Source organism: Condylura cristata, unplaced genomic scaffold, assembly GCF_000260355.1.
Source record: "Condylura cristata isolate star-nosed mole 26May11 unplaced genomic scaffold, ConCri1.0 scaffold00008, whole genome shotgun sequence".
In the NCBI taxonomy this organism is placed as follows: domain Eukaryota; kingdom Metazoa; phylum Chordata; class Mammalia; order Eulipotyphla; family Talpidae; genus Condylura; species Condylura cristata.
The window spans coordinates 5,776,601-5,796,630 of NW_004567109.1; the positions used below are offsets into that span (position 1 = coordinate 5,776,601).

General features: G+C 58.1%; 1 protein-coding gene across 1 annotated transcript in view; it reads left to right on the top strand.

Moving 5' to 3' along the window:
• PLEKHM2 (pleckstrin homology domain containing, family M (with RUN domain) member 2) overlaps window positions 1-20,030 on the top strand; it is a 40,567-nt gene that overhangs the window by 14,754 nt on the left and 5,783 nt on the right. The window contains exons 3-10 of the mRNA XM_012722083.1: window positions 11,207-11,313; window positions 11,651-11,760; window positions 12,320-12,419; window positions 12,930-13,017; window positions 13,728-13,914; window positions 14,994-15,053; window positions 17,610-17,838; window positions 18,865-19,704. Of these exons, the coding sequence (XP_012577537.1) occupies window positions 11,207-11,313; window positions 11,651-11,760; window positions 12,320-12,419; window positions 12,930-13,017; window positions 13,728-13,914; window positions 14,994-15,053; window positions 17,610-17,838; window positions 18,865-19,704 (1,721 nt within the window). The remainder of the gene's footprint in view (window positions 1-11,206; window positions 11,314-11,650; window positions 11,761-12,319; window positions 12,420-12,929; window positions 13,018-13,727; window positions 13,915-14,993; window positions 15,054-17,609; window positions 17,839-18,864; window positions 19,705-20,030) is intronic.

Consider the following 20,030-nt stretch of genomic DNA (forward strand, 5'->3'; position numbering starts at 1 on the left):
AGGGGCCAGTGTCTGGCTTCAGGGTCCCGTATCTGCCTTCAGGGGCCAGTGTCTGGCTTCAGGGTCCCGTATCTGCCTTCAGGGGCCAGTGTCTGCCTTCAGGGGCCAGTGTCTGCCTTCAGGGGCCAGTGTCTGCCTTCAGGGGCCAGTGTCTGCCTTCAGAGGCCTGTGTCTGCCTTCAGGGGCCAGTGTCTGCCTTCAGAGGCCAGTGTCTGACCTTCAGAGGCCAGTGTCTGGCTTCAGGGTCCCGTATCTGCCTTCAGAGGCCAGTGTCTGCCTTCAGGGGCCAGTGTCTGTCTTCAGAGGCCAGTGTCTGCCTTCAGAGGCCAGTGTCTGCCTTCAGTGGCCAGAATCTGGGGCTGCAGAAGCCGGCAGTACCTCTGCTTCCAGGAAAGCAGTGTGGCTTCTCCCCTAACACACAGCTCTCCCAGCGGGCTCGCTGGTGCAGGAGCAGGTTTCTCAGCTGGGGATCTGGAAGGACACAGGGCACAATGGAGGGTCCAGCTGGGCCCCCAGCCTCCTCCTTGGGACTCTAAAGTGGGGAGCAGGGAATGCCCTTCCTCCTGTGGCTGCTCACTTAAAGGGTGAACACCCTGGAATTTTGAGGTGGGGGAATAAGGGCAGTTTCTGGGAGAGTCCATTTGGCGGGAGCTGAAAGTCAAAGCCATTGATCAGTTGGCTGTTATGACCTTGGGGCCTGGGGACGCCCAGCAAAAGCAGCAAACAGCTGCTCCCTGCTTTACCACACAACGGGTACTTATAATTTATCTTTTCTCCTTTTGCTGATAGGGGTTTATAAGCATTACAGAAATACATCCGGAAGAAAGTATTCATTTCCTATAATCTCCCCCAATGAAACCCAGGAACACAGGGGAACCAGGAAAGGACTAATGTAGGTCTGAAATCCACAGGTCTCCAAACAGCATTGTTGCAAGCAGGCGCCTCCTCCTCGTTCACACTTGCCCCCGAGTTCTTTGTTTTTGGTGTAACAGACTGTTGGGGCACAGGATGTCCTAACCCACCTGAGAGGAAGGGGAGTGGGGATCTCGGGGACCCTCGCATCTGCTGTCTGCAGCACCTGCTGTGTGCGCCCCTGTCCTCGGTCAGGCTCCCTCAGACTTGCGGTGGACGGAGATGCTCGAGAGTTTGAGAGCCACTCGCTGGGTTCTGCTCATGGGGCAGAGCAGGCTCGGAAGGTTTGCTGGCTCTCGCTCCGTCCGTTTCTCAGCCTCTTCTATCTTCATGATGTCTGTCTAATGACAGCAGATAACCTACCCCACAGATCAGTCTTGTGGGGGCCGTCCGCCATAAAGTCACCTGTTCATTTAACAGATGTTTGTTGAGTGACTGCTAGATGCTGAAGCCCCTTCTGGAGCCAGCAGTGAACAAAAGCTGCCACGCCCTGCCCCCTGGGGCTGCGACTCCAGCTGTAGAAGAGGCAGCAGACCATAGGCAGACTACAGTGGACCAGGCGTGGGCCGGCACTCCCTGCTGTCCTCCAGTGACCAGGAGTGGGCCTTGCCACACTCCCCAGTCCTGGCTCTATGGTTTCAGTCTCAAAGTCTCTGTTCTTATGCTCAGGCCTGGTGCCAGGCACGTGTCCTTCTGACCTGCCTTGTGACTAGTGACTCAATGACCATTTTCCTTAGCAACAAAAGTTTGTCTGGGTGAAAGTGAGCAGAGCTGGGGGATCTGCTCATGGTTTGTGGCTCCTCACTTGTGCACTGAAATTGCAAGACGCATCTCAATCTCAACAAAGGGGTGTTTTTACCAAGGGGCCTTTGGGGATTGAGGTTCCTAAGGCCTCAAATGGCCGGCTGTCCTGCCCCAGTGTCCAGTAGTCTAAATCAAAAGCTGCTCACGCAAGATGGTGCTGTCCTAGAACTGGTGGCACACTGGTAAGCAGTGGCCCAGGACCCAGCCGGCCCGTGGCAGCTGAGGTGGGTGCCGTGGCGCCGCTGAGGCCACAGTGTGGGAGCGAGACGTCTCTCCCAAGGCCCAAGTCAGGCCCCATGCCCAGGTCTGTCTCCAAAAGCCTCTTCCAAGCTGAGTAAAGCCTCAGCTGTCCTCCGAGTCGGCTGCAGCTCCCCCCCAGCCCACTAGGGGACGCTCTCCTGTCCAGCTGGCTCCCAGCGTCTTCTCTCCCAGGCGCCTTTCCCCAACCATCTTTCCTATGCCTCTGCTTACATCCCCCTTCAGGGTGACCGCCTTTGCAATCTGATTGGTCTGTTTCCAAGACTTAATCGGTGCAGCTACCTAATTGCTGTCAGTGGGAGCCTCACCTTGGTTCATTTTCAAAACCGGCTCAGGATTCAAAAGCAAAACCCCAGGAGTGCGGCCCACCAGCCCTCCGCCACCTCAGGCAAGAGCCGCTGAGCTCCACTGTCCAAATGGCCCCGGCCAGCTTCAGACCTGGCCCACGTGTCTCCCCAGCTGCCATGGGTTCTTTTCATGGTGGGGAGCATTCTGAGGTCACCTTGTAGGTACAGCAGAGGGAAAGGGAAGTGAGAGATGGCACAGCGCCCGGGCGGCGCCCGGCCCGAGAGGCTGGTCAAATGAGCCTTTGAAAACGCCCCTCGTCCTCCCGCCGGCCCGCACACTACTTTGAGTGTGGCGCCTCAGGAGACAGGCAGGGTCTCTGTCAGCTCTTCAGCCCAGCAGGGGAAGACGGGAGTGGAGGCGTGGGTGCCACTCGTCCTGGCAGCCGTGGCTGGCTTCTAGGCCTCTGGTGCTTGCCTGGCAAGCTCTCGGCAGAGCTTCTGACCCATTCCCCCCACTCTGAAAGGGGTGCACTGGAGCCCCATGCACTGAGTTCAGGGGCAGTGTAACCACAGCTGGGTAGCCATGCCCCGGAGCTCGGACACTCCCTTCCAGGAAGGAGAACACTTGGCTGCTCTTGGAAACCTCTTCTGTCAAGTTACCCAAGAGAGCTGCCCCCAGTGAGGCTCGTCCCCTTCTGCTTCAGTTGTCCCAACATGCAAAGCAAGCACAGAGAAGCGAAATCACAGCGAATTCCAAGTGTACGCCCCCCTGCGTGTCTTGCACCAGAGCTGCCGAGAGGGAGCCTGCCAGCTTCCAGCAACGCGGCTGATGAGCAGCAATTTGGGAGGTGGGGCGAGAGCTGTGTAATTGGGAGTATCAGTGGCAAATGGAGGCTTGAGAAGCATGAATTTCATCCAACTTGCTTAAAGAACAATGGCAAACAAATAGCATGCCCTTTACGCACGGTGCCCCCTGGCCCAGGCTCTCCGCGGCGGCGGCCACAGCCTCTGATCCCAGACGTACTAGCTGGCTCGTACACAGAGCTGACTGGGGGTCCTGACTCAGGAATCCACGGAACTTACTGGCACTAGGAGTGAGGTCTTACCCAGGCCTGGGAAGGCCAGAGTCTCAGGTCAGGGAATTTTCTAGATGGGAGAGCACCCAAAAGCACTGCCGTCTCCTGGGGTAGGTGGAGCGTGCAGCAGGCGCCACTGCCCCTTGGGCCTGAGTCTGGAGACAGTGTCAGCTGGGCAGAAGCCTCAGGGGCTGGGTGCACCCTGGGGCCCTGCAGCTCTGGATAGCTCTGGGCTTGAGCTAAGCTCATCCAACCGCGACCATCCTTGAGTTAATTTTTAGCGGTGATTTGAGTCAGGCAGCGTCCTTCCTTCAGCTGGAGTCTTTTCTGTTGGGTTTCCACCTCCTCGACCAGGTGCTGTTCCAAGCATTCATCCTCTAACCGTGCTTGGTCTCCATGGAGCGATGGGGCAGCTGCTGTTACCTGGGGACCTCCTCCCTGGCAGCAGGAGAGCGGGGAGAGGGGTTTCCCCAGAGTAGGCCCTCAGGCCTGTCCTCTACGTGCCCAGCTGGGATGGGGCTGGCCCGCGGTGCACCCTGCAGCGGTCAGGCGGATCAGACAGGCACGCCTGCAAGCCCTCCAGTCTGGCCTGGCAGACTCTCCTGCCGCTGTTGGGGTGGGGGGGTTTTTATCCTGCTGTGTAAATCAGGGCGTGGGGAACTGCCTCCCCCAGTAACCTTCCCTGTGAGGGGCCTGTCAATGGTGGCCGAGTTAGAGTCCAGCTCCCTTCAGCTTGCAGCCTCACAGAGTCACGCTTTGGTCTTGGGAGAAAGGGAGGCGACCCTTGACTGCTGATCTGCATTTGACCATGTGTATAGCCTTTCACGGTTCTCTGAGTTACTACCAGGGACAAGCGCCAGAGGATTTTCTTGCAACCACAGAACTAGACATCATTTCAAGGCTGGTGTCTCCATGAGAAGTGAGACAGAAGGGCTGGGGCGGCCAGCAGAGTGTACCAGCCCCGCTAGAAATGCTGAGTCAGGCGCTGCTCAGCCTCCCGCCATGAGCCACACTCGCCCCAGCCACAGGGTATGGCGTGTCTGGTGGTGGCCGGGCTTCCCGAGCCCTGGGCAGGGAGCAGCAGCCTCCTTGGCTTTGAGACTCTGGGGTGACCCTGGGGTCAGTGCACCCGGGGATTCCCGAGGAGGAAGAGCAGTTTAGCTCAGGGTGTGGCCTAGAACATGTTTTTGACATGGAAGCCCAGTTAAAAGGATCTTAGGGAAACCAGGATTTAAATACACACACAAACACAATCCCTTTAAACCTTAATCCCGCTTCGTTGTCAGCTAAGCTTACTCATTTTAAAAGTTTCTTCTCATGACAACTTTTTCACCTTTTTTTTTTTTTAAGATTTATTTATTTATGCATGCAAAAGCTAGAATACTGGCCAGAGATATGGGGGATTGGGCTTGAGAAGATTCCCCAGAGACTGAGTGGGGAGCAGAACAGGTGGGTCTACTGAAATCCACTGCTGAGGGGAGCAGCAGGGAGACAGGAGAGGTCCGCTGTGCCCTGTGGGTCACTCCCTGGCCAGGCTGGCTGGGGATCGAACTCAGGTCGCAGTGGCCGATAGCTTGACAGTGCTGTCTTTAACCCCTGCGCCACCATGGAGGCCCCACTTTTTCATCTTTTCTATCAAACACACTAGCCTGCCTGTGCCCGGGCTCCATCTGGGGCCTCTCCCCCCCGCCCCCCCACCCCGTGGCACAGTGGGTCTCATCCTGTCTCATTGGGACCTGACTCCATTGCGCTACCCCCACTCCTGCCACCATTATGGCTAAAACTGGTCAAAGGCACGTCCTCCTGTTCTCCATCCCCACCCCCACTTCTCTCTGCCTCCTGCCCCCCCTTCTGAGGAACAATAGCATACTGACGCCCCAATTATAGCACTTATCATCTCATGAACTATTTTATGTCAGCTGTGCTCTGTGTCACTGTTACCTTGAAGCAGATCCATAAATCTTTCAGTATATGCGGCTCAAAGATGAGGTTCTTCCTTGTCTCACATAACTCGGTACCATGACACCTTGATGTTCCCGTAATGCCAAATGTCTACCAAGTAAGTTCCCACTCGTCTGGACGGACCCCACCTGTCTATGACCCCAGAGTACCTGGTCCGGTGCCACAGCCTCACATGCTCTCTTAAAGGCTGATGGTGTGGCCCTCATCCTGCACCCGAGACCCATTTCTGTAGCTGCCAGGCTGCCCCGTGGCATCGCCACTTCGACGTCTGGCAGCGTCGAGACTCCTCCCAGCGGTCCTTGCCTGAGCTGGGACAGCACCACCATGCACGTGCCAGACCACAGGCCTCGGGGTCATTCTCAGCGTCTTCCCTCACAGCCACCTGCACAGCACCCACCAGCCTGTCCCCTAGGGTACCACTTTCCGAAGAGATTGAACCTGACCCTTTCTTACATCCACCGCTGCCGTCGGCACTCGCCCTCCGTTACCCCGCATCCACACTGGTGACAGCCCCCAACCAGTCTCTGCGGCCCCCTTGGCCTGCACAGGCTGTGTGGACACCACACAGAGGCCGCCGCAGCCCAGCCACACCTGTGCTGGATGATGTCACGTCTCTGTTTTCAGCCTTCCAGTAACTTATTAAACTGGCGTGAATACAGAGTTGCTACCGCGGCTGCATGGCTGCACATCATGGCCCCTGGCTGCCCTCTGACCTCATCTCACACCACTGGCATCCTCGCCCTCTGAGCTCTGGCCACGCTGGTCTCCTACGGGTGCCCCTGCCTCAGAACCTTTGCACCTGCTCTCCTAGAATACTGTCCCTCTAGAGAGCTTGGCACAACAGTCATTTCTTCAGCGAGATCTCGTGTGAGTCAGAGCTCATGTGTTCTGCAGCTCTGCTCCTGAGTCAGAGGAGTCTAGCAGAGTCTGTGGCCTCTGCATTGTTCCCTAGCATTGTTTCTCCTTGATACTACATTATATAGCTGTACGAGGTCTATCCCTGCTATCCGAATGTTAAGTTTTACAAGGTAAAGACTTTGTAGACTTCTGTATAAGAACACTGTCTGGTAAATATAATAGTTGCTCAGTAAATATTTGTTGGACTTTATCAATTGTCAGGGCTTGAGCTTCGTCCTTTTCTCACCACTGAAGAACTGAGGTTTGGGCAAGAGACAGCTCCCAGCCCAGCCCGTCACTTGTTCCCCTACTCAAGGTTCTAGACCAAGGTCGACAAACTTTTTCTATTAAGGGCCAAATAGTCATTTCTGGCTCTGAAGGCCAGACTGTGTCACATCACATGTACTCAACTCTGGCATCAAAGCACAAAGCAGCTAGAGTGAATACACAATGGGCTGTGGGTGGTGTTTCAATAAAACTTTATTGGAAAAATAGGAAATGGAACGATTGCCCATAGTTTGCCAGTCCCTGCCCTAGACGCCTCCGAGTTGTAAATTCTCCGCCTTTCCCCCAAATCTCCTTGGACAGAAAGGAAACATTCAGAAGTACTTGGCAGAGCAGTAGCGTGAATTTCTTTCCAGAAGTGGGAAAGCTCCTGAGCAGCTGTGACTGTGTCAACCAAACAATGCACTTCCTCTCTCTTCTGGAGAAAGTGAAGCCGTGCTGACTTTCTATGCTGACATTCTCCTTGGTCCAAGGTCCAAAAAGCAGAGCTGCACAACGCACTGAGTTCCTACTCAGCACAGGCTTTTCCATTCTTACGACTTAAAAAAAGGGGGGAGGGTGACTCTGTTTTTCTCTTTCTTGAGTCCTCTTACAACATACTAGAAGGGGATTAAATATAACATTATTCATTATTCATTCAGCACTCATACCAGGTTCGATGAAAAGACATGGAATTAAAATTGGGCTCTGGGCCTCCCTGGTGGTTCAGGGGTTAATGTCTCAGCGCTGTCAGCCATCACCAGCAACTGCAACGGTTCCATCCCCAGCCAGGGAGTGACCAGCTTGGTGCTGCAGACCTTGCCTGTGTTTCAGTCAGTCTGCCTGCTCTGCTCCCACACCTCTGGCCTATACCCCGGCTCTTGTGTGCATATGTAAATCTAAATCTTTAAAATAAGTAAATAAAATCGGGCTCTGCTGCTTAATAGCCCTGAGACCTCCTTTCCAGAGTTGACGTGATGATTCAATTAAACCATCATGAGGTTCAGCAGCAGCAGGGTCCTCATAGCTGCTAATACTTACTGTGTTGGAGTGAAATGCAGTCTAAATATTCTCTGGACCCTCACAACACCTATAGGAACATTACTATGACTAAGCCCATTTTACAGAGGAGGAGACTGAGTCAAAAGAATTTAACTTACAGTCACACAGTGAGTCAGTCACATTCAAAGCCAAGTTGTCTGATCCCAGAACTCATAGTGGTTCCAATCTCTGCCTTCCCAGTGCTTAGCAAAGGAAGGCGCTAATCAGCCAGTACTGGCTCCACCGGCAGGTATTGTGGGTGACCGAAGAGCAATTTGGGATGAAGGCAGGTAATTGTGTGTCCAGCTGAGTTACATTAGTTCTGTCAACTCCGTTAACTCCATCGCTCAGGGCCTCATCATGTTTGCTTTCCTCCCGCCCCCCATTCTTCCAGAGCCTGCTGATTGCGCATGTGCAATAAGTAGCTGCTGGCCGCTGCTGTCAGGGGTGAAGCTCTGCTGTCTGCCTTTCTCTCTTGCTTCGCCAGCCAACTCCCAACTCCTCTTTGTTGGCACAGGGGTTAAGTTCCAACACTATGATGCTTTTGGCAGCCACTGCAGCACAAGTTCGATCCCCGGCCAGGGAGCTGACCCGCAGGGCGCGGCACAGCTCTCCTGTCTCCCCACTGCTCCCCTCAGCAGTGTAATTCGTAGATATGCCTGTTCTGCTCCCCATTCTGTCTCTGGTGACTCCTATCACCACCTCTGCAACTCTGGCCTGTACCCCAGTACTGTTTGCATAAATCAATAAATCTTTAAAAACAAAAGTTACTTTAGTAACATTAGACTGGGGGAAATGGGAAACTATGCAGAGAAAATTTGACAGATTTAACTACAGAAGAGTAACAGTTTCTCAATAGGAAAAAATATCATAAGCAAAAATGAAAGGTCAGTCAATACTGAGCAGAAAAAAAACAAAAAACAGCAACAGAGTTGAAGTCTGAGGATCAAAGAACTGCAGCCAAGCAGGAAGAGGCAGGCAGGCCCCCTGGTGGCACAGGGTGTACGCCATAGCATGTGAGGCTGTCTGCAACCCCTGCAGCAGGAGTTTGAGCCCCACCCAGGGAGTGACCCCCAGGGCGCAGCAGACGGATCCTCTCTCCCCGCTGCTCTCCTCAGCAGAACTGCCTGTTCTGCTCCCCATTCTGATGAATTCTCTCCCTCCCACACACATCTGGCCTACACCCTAGCTCTAACATGCATAAATAAATAAATCTTTTTTAATGTGTGTGAGAGAGAGAGACAAGCAGCCAGGGACATTTCAGCTGCATTAGTGATCAGAGAAGTACAGTTTCAAACAATTCGGTACTATTTTTCACCATTTGAATTGGCAAGTTAATTTCTGTGACTATGACCAGCGTGACAGGAGTGTAAATCAGCCCACCGTTTTGGAAAGCCAAGTGGCCAGACCAAGTTGTAAATATTCATGTCCCTCGGCCCTGCACTCCTCTCTGAGGGCTTCTGTACTGAAGTCCCCACAGCACCCTTGGGCGTTTGGTGTAATATGTGTGAGAGCAAAGACAGCAGTCCATCTAATGGGGTTGGGGTTGAAGTGGGGGGGGGGTGTAGCATTTTTTCGAATACAATGTGGCTATGGAGAAGAGTGGGTCTGTGTGTAATGACATGGAAATGTCTCTTTGATACATTGTTGAGTTAAGGGAAAGCAAGTTTCAGAACAATTAGCATCGCCTGAGCCTATTTACTTTTCCTGTGTGCTGGCAGGGGCCACCTGGGAGGGCAGGGACCACCTGGGAGGAATCACGAGCTCTTGATGGTGGGGCAGGTGAACAGCAGGTCTTTGTACACACTCGGCTTTGCTGCCTTGTTATTACGGTAGTTGGTTTTTAGAACATTCTGTGCTTTTCTCCATCTCCGCTGTAATCCCCATGGGCTTCCCATCACCAGTTCACCATAGTCCCGTGTACTCCCCCCGTTTTTGATCCCATTCCCCACTCCACCCCCACAAAATGTCTCTGGTATATGGTTGTTCATTATTTTTGTTATTTTCTCACCTGGTCCATATATTCCTGCTATGAGTGAAACCATCCGGTATTTTTCTTTCTCTTTCTGGCTTATCTCACTAAGCATGATCTTTTCCAGCTCCATCCATGTTGCTGCAAAAGACATGTGTTTCTCTTTTTTGGTTGCTGAGTAATATTCCATTGTATATATGTACCACATCTTAATCCAGTCATCTACTTTTGGGCATTTGGGCTGCGTCCATGTTTTTCCAATTGTAAATAAAGCAGCAATAAACATGGGGGTGCAGGTATCTTTTTCAATCAGTGTTTTTGTGTCTTTTGGATAGATACCTAGGAGTGGGATTGCTAAGTCGTAGGGAAGCTCCATGTTTAGCAGTTTGAGGAACCTCCAAACAGTTTTCCATAGCGGTTGTACTAGTTTGCATTCCCACCAGCAGTGCAGGAGAGTTCCTTTTCTCCACATTTTAGGATACTCTTTTAAGGGCATCTTGATTTGAGAAAGGGGTCTGGTTCTACCCATGGCTCCCTCACTTAGCTAAAATCATAGTAGAGGACTCTAATCTATTGACTTTAGACACCTGCCTTGTTTAAAAATAAGTAAATAAAATTGTTATGGCCGGTGTGGAGAGACTTATAATCTAGAAAATGAAAGGCTTGCTTTTTTTTTTTTTAAGATTTATTTATGCATATAGAACTGGGGTACAGGCCAGAGGTGCAGGGGGTGAGAGGATTCACCAGAGACAGAGTGAGGAGAAGAACAGGCTGACTGACAAAGTCCACTGCTGAGGGGAGCAGCGGGCGGGTCAGGAGAGGTCTGCCGCGCCCTGTGGGTCACCTCTGGGGCGGGGCTCGAACTCATGCTGCAGTGGCTTTAGCTTCTCAGTGCTGTGCTTTAACCCGCTGCACCACCAGGGAGGGCCAGGAAAGCTTGCTTCTTTAATAAAGGAGACTGGCTTGAGAGAGGTCCTTCCAGCGTCCCACATGGAAGATACTCATCTCAGTCTCTCGGGTTTTGAAGCTCGCCCGGCGGCTGGGCTCAGCTCTGCGGCAGGCAGGATGCGCTCAGCCACGGGGGGGGGCCGTGGCCCTTCTCACAGGCCCGCTGCTCTTTTGGTCCGGACCCTGTCCGGGGCTCTGTTCTGCCTGCCTCCCTGGGGGGAGGGCAGCCCGCAGCCCTGAGGTCACCCTGGCCTGCCGGACCTCTGGGCTTCCTCAGTGCACCGAGTGGCGGAGCTGGCCCAGCCGCCCAGCCACACGCCTTGCTCCGTGCTGCAGATCCTCACGCCTGCTGCCCAAGACTGACCCGTCCAGCCTGGGAACTGCGTCCTTGGTCTCGGGCTGGACCTGACCCACCCCTGCCCACGTCAGCTCTGGCCCCCTGGCTGCCGGAACAGGCGCAGCTCCAAGCAGGGTCACGTCTGCACAGCCCGGGGATGGGGGCGCACACTCTGGGTCTAGGGTTCATCGTGTGTCTCACCCTGGTGCCAGCCAGCATCAGGCGGTCATCACACCCAGCTCTTGCACACCATGTGGGGGCTGGGCTCTGAGAACACAGGTCTTGGGGACTCTTACCCGGGCCTCTGCCCCGGAACTCCACATCGGAACGAGGCGCTGCCATGGACAGCGCGAGCTGCACTTCCCGGGACGTCTTGTGACTGGTTTTCTTAGTGACCTCTTGATCTCAGAACTGCTGTAACCCTTCCCTTTATCCACTTCCCTTTCAGTTGCAGAGTTACTTTGCTGCCTGTGAGGATGAGACGCCTGCCATCCGGAACCACGACAAGGTCCTGCAGCGTCTGTGTGAGCACCTGGACCACGCCCTGCTCTACGGGTGAGGGCACACGGTTTCCGGGCAGGCTCAGGGCGCCCAGGGCGTGGCCGAGCCCCCAGGGAGACGCCTCTACCCTTGCCTGCATTCAGTTTCTTCTCTCCCCTGGCAGAGAGAGGTTTGTCTCCCTCAAGGGGGCCGCAGCCGATCTCTAGTTAGCCTGCAAACATAAAAGCGGGAAGAGGCGGCGCATAGACCAAAGCTCCAGTGGCTGCCTGTGGGTGCCCAGGGCATTCCGCAGCCTTGACCTCACTTGACCCACGAAGCCAGTAGACCAGCTGACTGCAGCTTCCCAGGGTGGCCCCCTTAGGTCACAGCACCTGCTGTCCCATTTTCTTAGGCTGCAAGACCTGTCTTCCGGCTACTGGGTGCTCGTGGTGCATTTCACCCGGAAGGAGGCCATCAGGCAGATCGAGGTGCTGCAGCATGTGGCCACCAACCTGGGGCGCAGTGAGTAGCAGCAGGTCGGCGCTGGGAAAGGCCGGCACCCCTCTCCCTGCGGGCAGCCCGGGGCACAGGTGTAGCTTCAAGGTCAGCTCCAGGGAGGCTGATGACCCTGGGGCTTGACCCTTTGGTGTCCACAGCCAGAGGGTTAAAATGCCAGCACCCTCGGCAAGGCCTCTGTTCTCCCTGCACATGAGTTTTGTGGAGCCTCCTTGCTGGGGTGAAGGGAACCGAGATGCGGGGGGGGAGGGGGACAAGACTCCCCTCGTGGCCGGCCAAACCCCAGTCTTGCTTCTCTTCCCAAGCTGGGGTCAGGCTTTGCCTGCGGAGCAGCACAGAATCCTGGCATTTCTCAACCCAGCTGGAGCTGGCAGTCCGCCCTCTTTCTTGGAGTTTCCTGGTGACTGCAGGCCAGGGTCTGATGGGGACAGAGGTTTCAGGGCTGTGGCTCTGACCCGAGAGGAGGCTGGAGTGCCACTTGCTCCTTCCGTTCTGCCCTTGCTGGGCCTGAACACTGCCACACCAACAGAACTGCCTTCCAGTTACTCCGGCCCTTTGCTTGCAGGCCGGGCCTGGCTGTACCTGGCCCTCAATGAGAACTCCCTGGAGAGCTACCTGCGACTGTTTCAGGAGAACCTGAGTCTGCTTCACAAGTACTATGTCAAGTGAGTGTCCCTGTGGTGTCTCACAGGACCCCAGAGCCCCTCTGGCCTGTGCCTGTGCCTCTGGTCCCGTGTGGCGCCCCCGGAGGCCCGGCCTGGCATTGCGTGCTGGGGACGCCTCCGTGATGAGCAGTTGCCTGGCCCCATCTCAATGGGGTTGGGGCCGCAGGGGGAGAGCGTAGGGCACAGGCTCTGTTAGGCTGTTTGGTGCTCTGCCTCCTCCTCCTCCACCCAGAATGTTCGACCTTTTTAAGGGCTGCTGCAGGGACAGAGTATTTATAGCAGCCGCTGAGAGCCAGAGGAGTCTGCAGGCCCCTGTCTGGAGTCAAGTGCAGTATGGCTGTGGACCCAGAGGGAGCACGCCAGAGAAGGAGGTGAAGCCACCTCCAGCTGGGTGCCCTCCAGGGAGTGGGGGTGACGCAGGTCAAATTTCAGTGCCGCTGGCTTGGTGATAAGGGAGGGCAGAGCCGGTAACCAGACTTAGGCCCACACCCTCCCTCCCCCGTGTCACAGGAACGCCCTGGTCTGCAGCCATGACCACCTGACCCTCTTCCTGACCTTGGTGTCTGGCCTGGAGTTCATTCGCTTCGACCTGGACCTGGTGAGACGCCACAGCTCGTGCTCTGTGGGGACACAGGGGTGGGCAGTGTCACTGGTGGGCCGCCGCTGAGTGTGACTCTCTGGTTGCCCGTCGGTCACACTCAGGGTCTGAACCTTGAGTCAGCAGGTGCGGTTGATTCTCTCTTGGTCTATTTAAAGCCGGGACTCCTGGGACAGGAGAGCTGTTCCCACCTCGTCCCCACGTGGACACGGCCCCAGCCCGGAGTCTGTTAGCACCGGTGTCCTGAGCCTTCGTGCTCAGGACGTGATGCTTAGCAAGGACAAGGCCTCCCGGGCCCGTGGCAGCGTCCCCAGCACCAAGCGGCCCCCACATCCAGCACTGTGGACAGGGGGTGCAGCCCAGAAGGGGTGGGCGAGGCGGGGGCATGGAGGCTTGGGCTCATGGAGGTGGTTGCAGCTGCCCTGTCCCAGTCAGTCGCCCCTTGGTGCCCATCAGCAAAAACTGCAAAAGGGATTTGGCCCCGGAGAAGGAGTAGAAGTTGAAGAAAATGAGCGGCTCTGATCTAACGTGGCCGAGGGGCTCGGCAGGCTCACCGGGGCCATCGTCTCTGGCCGCCAGGGCCGCCGCTGTCCGCATGCCTCTTTGCAGCCGCTTACTTCTGAGCCCCCCGGAGCTGGCCCGAGGCCCGGGCAGGCAGCAGCGGGCGTCTGGGGGCCCCCGGGCCGCGGTTAGCACCCTCTCCTCCGCAGGATGCCCCTTACTTAGACCTGGCCCCCTACATGCCCGACTACTACAAGCCTCAGTACCTGCTGGACTTTGAGGACCGCCTCCCCAGCTCAGTCCAGGGCTCGGACAGCCTGTCGCTCAACTCCTTCAACTCAGTCACCTCCACCAACCTGGAGTGGGATGACAGTGCCATTGCCCCCTCCAGCGAGGGTAAGTGCCGGGGCAGGCAGGCGCCACCCCTGCCGACGGGCCCGGGCACGTGCCGGCAGGTGGCGTCTTCCTGACACCCGGGCCGGTGGCTGAAACTTGAGCTTGAGCAGGACCAGCCACTGCCCAGATCTTCGCGACTTCAGGTCCCTCTGTGTCTAAAATATCGATTCTGGGGGTGAAAAGGCCAAAATGGGACTTTAACCCTTTGTCCTGGGACAGTTTCCTGAGCGAGGGGGGCGAACAGTGTCACCAGAGACTCGAGTGTGGCCGCTATGGGGAAGGTTGTCCTGCCTGGACTCTGGGCAGAAAGAAGCTAAGCCCCCGGGAGGGAGGAGGAGCCAGAGGGTCCAGTGCAGGGGACACTTGCCAGGTCTCTCATGTGTCCATTCGGGCCCTCACCGTGGGTCGGGTGTTCGCAGCGCCCCGACACATCGCATCCGGACGGCCTGGTTTCCTCCAGTTGACCACGCGGCTGTCTCCCCGCCTTCAGCCCGCGCGGGACACCCACGCTCTTGCTTTACCTCGCCCCATCTCACCTCCAGGGAGAGGGGTTCAGTCACACGCAGCCTCTGGGGCTCCCCGAAATTGCCTCAGCGTTGACACTGACCTTTATTTCTGCTCCTGCCGTGGCCCCAGGCCCCGGGGCAGTGGCTTGGGGCTCGCTGTTCGCCAGCTCCCGGGCTCGTCTGGGTGGAGGCGCTGCCTCAGCCTCCTTCGTTGGGCGCGAGGGCCGCCGCCCGGGGAGTGGGGGGGGGCTGCCGCCTGTGGGAGCAGCCTGCCCGCAGACGGAGGTGTCCCCCAGAGCCCTCACGCGAGCCCCCAGGCTGCAGGGGAAGAAGCTAGGATAGAAAAGGAGGTCCCGAGCGAGGGAACCCAGCCTTCTCTCAGACCCAGATTCTGGCGCTGGGAAACAGCGCCCCAGGGGGTCTTCCCGCTGGCTGGCGCCCCGGGGCCAGTGCCCTGCTGTCCGGGGCCCCTGAGGCTGTCCCCCCTCGCCCGTGTCGCCTGCCCTGTGCCCCATCCCCTGCCCTCCCACTGCCTGTGTTTCTAATCTTCAGTTTTGTCCCTCATTTTTATAGATTATGATTTTGGAGATGTGTTTCCAGCAGTGCCGTCTGTACCCAGCACAGACTGGGAAGGTGGGACAGAGTCCGCTGTTACTCTCTTTTCCTGTTTTGCAACGTTTCCATGCCAAGCTTGCTGCATGATCCAAAATCAGCCCATTATCTCTAATAATGTCAATGATCACAGTTCAGCCGAGTTCAGTGTTCTAACAGATGGAATTCTGCAGTAGGAGAACTGGGCCTGCAGCCGCAGGCAGGCCCCCCCCAGGCCAGGGCTCTGCCTTTACTCAGTGGTGCCATGGAGTCACCGACTCGTCCCCAGGGACCCACGTCCACCCTTCCCGGCTCCGAGGCCAGTCAGGGCACCCGCGTGCCGGGGGAGCTGCCAGCTCGTGGGGCGCCAGGGTTCCCAGGGAGCAGGACTTGTTCTGGAAAGCAATGCCTTGGACACGAGACTGGGCGCTCTGGGCGGAAACGCGCCTGCAGAAGCACAGAGACGCAGAGGCGGCCCGGGCTCTCCTGGGCCTTCTCTCGGTTCTGACGAGAGTGCAGAGGGTGCTCGCCAGGCACAGCTGAAACTTCCTGCAGGGAGATTCTGTGAGGTCTCAGGCAGAGGGACGTGAGATCGGGCACCCCTTCCGCCTTCCGCAGGCCGCAGCCGTGCTTTGGCACTTCCCTGCCCTGCCCCTGCTTGTGAAGCTCCTGGCCCACGATGCTGCCACACTCAGAACTCGGATCCCTCTGGGAAGGTCACGCCTCCTCCTTAAATCCGAGGCTTTGACCCGAACCCCCTTACTGGAGCCCCTTACTGGAGCGCTTCTTCCCCTTGTATGCGCTGCCCTGTGGGGGTGTGGACCCAGCCGCCAAGGAGCCAAGGAGCCTGCTGGGTGGCAGGCGTGGCAGGCGAGCTCCCCGCAGGTGATGTGAGCATGAGCTAGCTAGGCCCGGAGAGGGAGCTGTCACGGGCCGAGAGGCGCGTAAGGAGACCCAGGCTTCAGCTCAGGTGCAGCGGGGCTTCAACCCCGGGCTTCAACCCAGAATTCCATCCCAGCCGCTGGTCCTGTGCCGCTCCCCTTGCCACACAGCTGGCCTTAATCCGCCTCTGGTCCTAACCACTAACCCTCCCGGCCCAGCTACGCTGCCTGACGCAGTCACTGGACAAGCTGGGCCTGACCCAGCTCTGCAGACCGTCGGGGTAACTAACTGCTTGCTCGGGCCCCGGACAGGGGAGGCTTCTCCCAGCAGTGACCTGCTTTCCTGGTTCCTCCGAACGCCAGCCCTCCCGAGTACCTGCTGACAGACATCCGGGGATGTCTTTGTCTTCTAAGAGCTGCCAGAAAGCAGGATTTGAGGCAACTCCACACTCCACACTGGTGGGGCCTCGGGACTCCTCCCAGGGGCCGGATGGGAGCCCCTTTGAGACGAGGGCCGGTTCTCTGCCCCTGACAACTAACTTATCTCTGAGGGGCTTCCGCAGCCAGCCTCGCCTTGCTGCTGCTTCCTGGCGAGCTGGTAGTGGCTTCTAGCCCTCCTTTGTCCTTATGTTCAAAGATGGATCTTTAAAAGCTCCGTCAGCAGGCAGCTGCCGTGGTTTCCAGGATCCGCTAAGAAGTGGGCAATAGGCCGGGCCCCCGCCTCGGGCGGAGGGCAGAAAGCACGCTTGCCGCCTCGTCTCTGGGCGGCAGTGGCAGGCAGGATGTGTGCAGGCCGGCGAATGGGGCTTGAACACTGCGTGCTCGCCACCAGCCCTCCGGCGCCCGCCCGACAGCGGGCCTCCTCCCCGCCGGGGCCGGCCCCGTCTGCCCCCGCCAGTCCCTGTGTGCTTCATATCGCCGCTCCCTCCTCTTGGGGGTCTGTGCCAGGGACCCGGGGGCGCGGGGTTGCGGGCAGCAGTTGAACCTGCCCCTCTGGAAGGCGGCATCTCCCCCCGACCCCAGTGGAGCCCTGGTTGGGCACGGACAAGACAGGCGAACAGAATAAACTTGAGCTCCGCGCCCCTTTCAAGGGCGACCTGGGAGTGTCCTGGGGTGTCAGGGGGAGGAGCTGCTAGAGGCATCAGGGGGCAGCCACTCCACGCCTTTCTTGCCCTCCAACCTCACCCCCTCCGCCTTCCCAGGCTTCCCACCCGTGGTGCCCCCAACCTCTCCTCAGCCTCTGGCTCTGTTCTGCACCTCTCCCTCTCTCTGACCTTGTTTTCCTATTTCTCTTTGTCTGCCCCTGTGGGGAAACACCTCAGAGGATCTGGGTCTCTGAGCCTGGCCAGGGCCCTGTGGTGCCAGGACCGCCTCACCCCCTCCTCCCACCCCGCAGGGTCCTAGCTTCTCGGGGCGGCGGCCTCCTCTGGCCCCACAGGCCATTCCTGGTGCCCGTCCGGAGGCCGCCTGCCCTTGGGCCTCGTCCCTCAAATTCAGTCGCGTTGCGTGCGCTCTGGGGCTCTCAGCAGTGCTGGTGACGAGCACCCCTCCAGTTTGCTTGTGGGGCGCCTCCCACATCCTGTTGGATTGGGGCCTCTCCTCTCGAAGCAGCCGCCCTGATCAGACATCCCTGGGAAGCGCTCACCCCCCCTTCCTGAGATAAGGCGTCCTTCCGGCCCGGGTGTCTGATAGGCGGTCCCGCTTCCTGCCCCCCCAGATGGAGACTTCACGGACACTGTCAGTGGCCCCCGCTCCACAGCCTCAGACCTGGCCAGCGGCAAGGCTCCCACCAAGAGCCCCACCCCGCGCCACAACCCCTTCAACGAGGGCCAGGCAGAGGCCGTGTCCTCCTCTGACACCACCCCCGTGCACGCCACCTCGCCGGAGAAGGGGGAGGCCCGAGCCCCGGACCTGCCGGACGCCTGCACAGAGCTTGAAGTCATCAGGTCCGCGGGGAGGGGCCCCAGGGCGGCTGGGCGAGCATCCGGTCCCGTCCACCACTGGCATCAGTTTTCAGGCTGGGGCCCCCCAAGGGCAGGGAGCATCTCCCTGGAAACCAAGCCCCCAGCCCCCGCTTGGCATTTCTTTGAGCAAGAGGAAGCAGCAAGAGAACAGTGGCACAGGCGGGCAGTGCCAGGCTTCTGGGCCCTGCCAGGCCGCGCCGCACTGGCCTGGGCCCCAGGGCCAGGAACGCTTCCCAAGTGGTTCTTGGATGGCAGCGCGCAGCCCCCGAGAGCAAGAACGAACTAGCGCTACTGGAGCATGAGTCACCGTAGGGACGGGGCTCCGTCTGTGGGCAGAGGCGGAGGGAAGCAGGAGGTGAAACAGGCTGGGGCAAGTTGGGAATCCTGGCCCAGCGCCTCCTTGGCCCGCTAGAGCCCCCGGCTCCTGCCCCAGAGACTCAGCCTGCCCAGGAGGCGAAGCGCTGGGGGGGTGCCTGGCAGACCCCCAAGGGCTTGCTGGTCTGGGGTGGGGGACCCCCCTGTGACTGGCGTCAGCAGTCCCACTCCCACAGCCGCTGAGAGTCCTGAAGGGCTTGAGGGGTTCAGCCCCTGGCCCACAGCGGCTGACTAGGCACCGGGCAGTAGGAGCCTGAGTCCAAAAAGCTTTGCGTATATTTCTGGTTAAATTACCCATGAGGATGCTTCATGGGGAGTGTGGTCAGCCCAGGGTCCGTGTCCCACACGTGAAGAGGGGGGCTGATACGGGGCTGCTGGTCTCACCGGCCCTGGCGTCGGGCTCTCTGCTGCTGCCCGTGGTACCTCTTTGTGCCGATCCCCTGCTCTGCCAGCACTGGGGACCCCTCGGGGCTGCCGTTGCATCCAGAGCAGGGCCTCTCCCCCGCACGTCCCAGGACCACTGAAGCTTGGGCTGTGCCCTCAGAGGGCCTCGGCAGGGCCCCTCGCTGAGTCAGCCCGCTGGTTTCCCCCAGCACTGTGCGCTCAGGTGTTTACTCTCCCACTACTGTCCAGGGTCACCAAGAAGAAGAAAGCTGGCAAGAAGAAGAAGGCCAGATCGGACGAGGAAGCCAGTCCCCTTCACCCATCCTCCACCCAACACTCCTGTGCCAAGCAGGTGGACGGAAACAGACTTGTCAGCAGCCCAGGCCATGGGCAGGGCTCCCCAGACACCACCTCTGCGTCCCCCCAGGAGGAGGGAGAGGAGCCCAGCAGCACCGCGGAGAGCAGCGAGCGTTCTGAGCCCAGCCTGCTTATCCCCGAAATGAAGGACACTTCCATGGAGCGCTTGGGGCAGCCCCTGAGTAAGGTCATCGACCAGCTCAACGGGCAGCTGGACCCCAGCACGTGGTGCTCCCACGTCGAGCCCCCAGACCAGTCCTTTCGGACCGGCTCTCCCGGGGATGCCCCGGAGAAGCCGCCAGTTAGCGACTTTAGTGAGGGGCTTCCAGCCCCAATGGACTTCTACCGCTTTACCGTCGAGAGTCCAAGCACTGTTACATCAGGTGGCAGCGACCATGACCCTGCAGGGCCTGGCCAACCGCCGCATGTTCCTGGTAGCCCTGCGGCTGCTGGCCAGGAAGAAGAGGGAGCAGCAGGAGGAGCGGGGGGCCAGGCACCTCGGCCCTTAGCAGACACCCTCGGGGAGGCCCAAGAGCCAGAGAGCCAGGAGGAGGAGGCCCCGTTGCCCCCGGCTGGTGAGGGGCCCATGCCTGACCCAGAGCCTAGGACCCAGGAGGCTCTTTGTCCACTCAAGAGAGACCAGCCCAGTCCCTGTCTGAGCAGTGCCGAGGACTCTGGGGTGGACGAGGGGCAGGGGAGCCCTTCTGAGATGACCCACTCAGCAGAATTCAGGTGAGCGAGACTTTCTGTGTAACAGCTGTTAAGACACACTTCTGTCCCTGAAATGGGACACTGAGCTTTGATCCTCCAAATAAACTAAGCTCAGGTCCCACGAAACCTGGGAGGTAAGAAGCGGTGTGCTCCTCCCTTCCCTCACTTTGGCTCCTGGTGTAGCTACAGCCACTGCAACTGGGTCGCCTCTATATGCATTTGACCGCTCTGTGACTGTATTACCGCTTAGTGTCTGCGTCACCTCTCTGTGCCTATACCTCCCTCCCTGTACCTGTACCTCCCTCCCTGTGCCTGTGTCACCTCTCTGTGCCTGTAGCTCCCTCCCT